The sequence below is a fragment of the Zophobas morio genome, unplaced genomic scaffold, assembly GCF_036711695.1.
Source record: "Zophobas morio isolate AGI-343-1 ecotype UQ-CSIRO unplaced genomic scaffold, CSIRO_AGI_Zmor_V1 ptg000017l, whole genome shotgun sequence".
NCBI classification, from domain to species: Eukaryota; Metazoa; Arthropoda; class Insecta; order Coleoptera; family Tenebrionidae; genus Zophobas; species Zophobas morio.
Window position 1 is genome coordinate 13,956,190 of NW_026972122.1, and position 4,326 is coordinate 13,960,515.

The 4,326-nt window shown below is 41.1% G+C and overlaps 1 protein-coding gene across 1 annotated transcript; it reads right to left on the reverse strand.

Annotated features, from left to right (window-relative positions):
• Positions 1-565: 565 nt before the first annotated feature.
• Positions 566-1,360, reverse strand: LOC135129957 (uncharacterized). The gene has a single exon (XM_064057227.1). It carries the CDS (start codon positions 1,358-1,360, stop codon positions 566-568), a length of 795 nt encoding a protein of 264 aa, XP_063913297.1.
• Between the last annotated feature and the right edge of the window lie 2,966 nt (positions 1,361-4,326).

The following is a 4,326-nucleotide window of genomic DNA, read 5'->3' on the forward strand; positions in this document are numbered from 1 at the left end:
TATGATGTATGAAAAGATTCTTCCAGCCATTTCTGTGTTTTGCAAATTTTCGACATCCCAGAATTCCACGTCGTCATAGCAATTAACGCTACACATTTAGGATGATAGTTGTTGTTACAATTTGCACATTTAACAGCGTCAACAGCAGTTTTTTTCACTTTTTGCAGTCATTTATACCCAGAATAGCACTCGTATTTGTTTTCCGCCCGCCATCTTGGTTGTAGTGAAGCAATCAGTAGCGTGTGCAAAAGAAAGCACGAGTGGAAAAACAACATTAATCCTCTAATTATGATTAATTAGATTTGTATCCATGACATAAAACAATGTTTTTGCGGGATAGCAAAGAGGACGACATAAATTTTTATATCAGATGAGAAAATCCAAACATTTTATGGAGTAGTATCTGAGGATCAATTTTATCGAAAGCCTTTGACAGGTCCGTGTAAATTATTATTATTATTATTATTATTATTATTATACAAATCGATCGGGCAGAGGCCGAAGCCTGTTATGCCCGCGCAGTTCAGAGTGTTAAATACAGGTTACATACAGGTTAAATACACATCTAAGTACTAGCGACATCTAGAGTATCATATCTAATTTTAAAACTAATGACGGAAGGACTGCTCACTGTTTCGTCGCGTAAAGAGTTCCAGTGATGAAAGACTCTGTTGGAGATAAAGAACTGTCGGATTGTAGTTCTAAGAACCTCTCGAAGCAATTTAAAACGGTGCCCTCGGGTTCTTTGGTCGGTATTTAGAGTGAATAGGTGCCAAATTGGAGACAGCTGATTCGTCAACGCCTGGAAGGTGACAATTAAGTCGCCTCTCAGGCGCCTTTGAGTCAAACTGGTCAAATTCATAAGTGACAGCCGTTCGGAATATTGAGGACGTGTTCTACCAAACGGGACTCTTGTTGCTCTTCGTTGTACAGATTCCAGCAGAAGTAAGTCTCGTTGTAGAATGGGGGTCCAGACAGCGTTGGCAAACTCAAGGATGGGCCTCACGAAACTTTTATAAAGTTTAACAAACGTGGAGTAACTGGGTTTGCAGAAAGCCTTGCTTAAAAGATACAGCACAGAATTAGCTTTTTTAACAACACGTATGATGTGTTGCGACCAAGAGAGATCTGAACTGATGGTTACCCCCAGGTCCTGACAATAATCCTTTTTCTCCAATTGTACGCCACCAATGCTGTACGTGAACTTGGGATTGTGTTTTCCAATATACAGGACGCTGCATTTTTTAATATTAAGAGGCAGAAGCCAGTCATGAGACCATTTAAGAATAGCGGCAAGGTCCTGTATCAAAAGCGAATTGTTGGTGCTGGTATTGTAAAGTTTGACATCGTCTGCATACATGGCAAAGGGGGATGTTAAAATGTTCTTTAGATCGGCGGTGTAGGCCAAAAAAGTAATGGTCCCAACGTTGACCCTTGTGGTACTCCACTCTGCATCTTAACTGGTCTGCTGAAAGAATCACCCACTTTTACAGAAAACGTACGCTCGCTGATGAAAGACTCGATCCACTTGATGAGATTTCCACTTATACCTAGACACTGCAGTTTGTACAACAAACGACGTTCGGGGACCTTGTCAAACGCCTTGGAAAAGTCTAAAAAGATGACGTCGACAGAGTTGCCACGATCAACCTCTCTAGTCCAAATCGATAAACAGGTGAGAAGGTTCGATTGGATCGACTTTCCGGGGAGAAAGCCATGTTGCTCGTTCGGAATTAAGTGGTGATCTATTAAGTATTTAATCAGCTGGTCATATATTATCGATTCCATGATCTTACTGACCACGGAAGTAAGACTAATAGGTCGGTAGTTACTTGCGTCAAGTTTATCCCCTTTCTTAAAAATTGGGCGGACGGTGGCAATTTTCCAATCAGCAGGCAGAGTACCGGAATCAAAGGACTGCTTCATAAGAATACAGAGTACTTCGCTGAGAGTATCAGCGCAATTATGCAAAGTTTTGGCGGTTATGAGGTCGGGGCCAGGAGATTTGGATACCTTTAATTGCTTTAATTTTTTGTGGACGACCTCTGTTGTGAACGAAATGTTAGAGAAGAAATAGGTTTGCATATATTATTCAGCTTTGGTAAGCAACCTGAGGGTTCTATCGTGAACACGTTAGAGAAGGCGTCAGCGAAAGTATCCGCTATTATTTTATTATTATCCAGTACCTCCCCGAATGTATTTTTGAGCCGCGGAGTGGAAACAGGACCGGTAAACTTTGTTCGTATGTACTTGTACAATTTTTTAGCGTCTTTAGCTTCGGCTACGTTTTTTTCGTAGACACACCTAGCTTCTTTGATGGCTGTCGACAGTCTGTTAGAAAACTCTCTGTGAATTCTGTAGTCTAATTCAGAGCCGGATCTTTTATATGTACGCCACAGGGCTCGTTTTCTATTTATTTGTTGAAGAAGCCTGCCATTAATCCATGGTTTAGTTGATGATTGTTTCACGAAAAAGGATTTAGTGTGACGGTGAAGGAGACTCTGTAGAGTGTTTTTGAAGGTGCTCCAGTTCTTGACAATAGATGCATCAGAAAGTAGCGTTTCCCAGTTTGTTTTAGCTAAGTCATTGTTTACTGCCCGGTAGTCTGTTACTGTCCTCGTAAACGAGACAGTCCTTCGTCGAGGAGACTGGCAGATTTGTAGATCTATTTTTAGGGTTGAGTGGTCTGAAATACCAATAGGAGCTAGATAGTCAAGATTTGTCAGGGAATGGTCGTCGGAGCAAACAATCAGATCAAGAGTGGAGGGGTTTTGGTTAAGTCTATGCCTCGTGGGTTGAGTTACTAACTGACGTAGATGACTATGAGTCAGAAGGTCGACAAAAAGTTCCGAGGAGGGTTTGTAACTGCACCTAGGATCAATAGGCCAAGTTATATCTGGCATGTTAAAGTCACCGAAAAGAAGTAGTGTTGCATAGCTGTCTGCTAAATGGGATAGAGATTCTACTAGAATTTTATCATTGTCCACGACCGAGGACGGAGGTCTGTAGATACACCCCAGCAGAAGGGTAGTGTCTTTATTTGATAATTTGAGAAATAGTGACTCAGTACCAGGTGTCTTTGTGGGGATATTGCTGTCATGAAAGGTTGAAAGCACTTCGTCAGCTAAGTATATACAAACACCCCCCCCTTTACTGCCTATTCGGTCTCTGCGAAAGAGCGTATAACCGTTTAATGAAACCATCCCGTCAGGTATAGAAGAAGTCAACCAAGTTTCGGCTAATAAGATTATGTCAGGCTTGTCTTGTTGGATTAAGGCACAGAGATCATTGTACTTTGCCATAAGCGAGGCGACATTAGAATAAACTATTTTACAAACGTAAAAGTTGTTGGGTTGCATTGCAAAATCTTTATTAAAAAGTGAGATCTACAGGTTCGTTTAGTAACCGGTTAAGATTTACAGTACCGGTCTTAGTCGCGTTAATGGCTTTCCTTATTTTCCGCTGTACTTTTATGCATCTGTTTTTTATGCTTTTGTGATCCAAAACCGTGTATATTTCATACAATTGATTGACAATACCTTCTGCGTCATTAGTGTACTTATATATTAGGGGTAAAATATCCTTTTCGCCATGCGCTTTCCCCATAAACTCGACCGTTTGGTTGAAGTCAAGGGGAAAAATATCGTGTTTCTCGGTGATTAGTTCTCTTGCAGGCAATAAAAGGTCAGACATAGGGGTCAAACTTTCAGTGGAATCACTTGCCTTTAGCTTTTTTGACTTTCCGTCAAGAGAAAGATCAAGAGAGTTGGGTTCTGAGGTTTCTTCATCGTCATCATCAGTGAGAGGGCGCTTGTTGCTGCTAGCAGGAGCATTAAAAGAGTACAGATCAGTCGTTGTCAAGGCCACCGGGGTTGGGGCGGAGAGTGGATTTGGAGTAGCTTCAACAGTTAAATTAGGGCACTCGTTCGCGTGGTGGCCAGTTAATTTACATTTAAAGCAAATGTCATCGTATATAAAGAAAATTCGATAATTGGTGTTCTCGAATTTAAGTACTAGCGAGGAGGGTAACTCAACTGTGTCAGATGGTTGGACATATATCTGTCTTCTGGAATTCAATACATGACTGTACTCTTTGTCTTCATCATCTAGAATAGCAGCTTTCGTGACCGTCATTTGGGATAACGTCGTGAAGCCGAAAGCTTTGATCTGGTTTTCCAAGACTCTATTAGGAATTGAAGGATAAACATTTGAGAGAATGATACGACGCGCTGGGTTAATTAAACGACGTACGCAGATCCCTTTATCCTTTATGCTTATTGATGAATGGTTTGACACCACTTCATCTACCCAGAATGTAGCACTAAG

Excerpts from the sequence above, each read along its gene's own strand:
- LOC135129957 (XM_064057227.1), bottom strand. The coding sequence starts at position 1,360 with ATGTATGCAGACGATGTCAAACTTTACAATACCAGCACCAACAATTCG.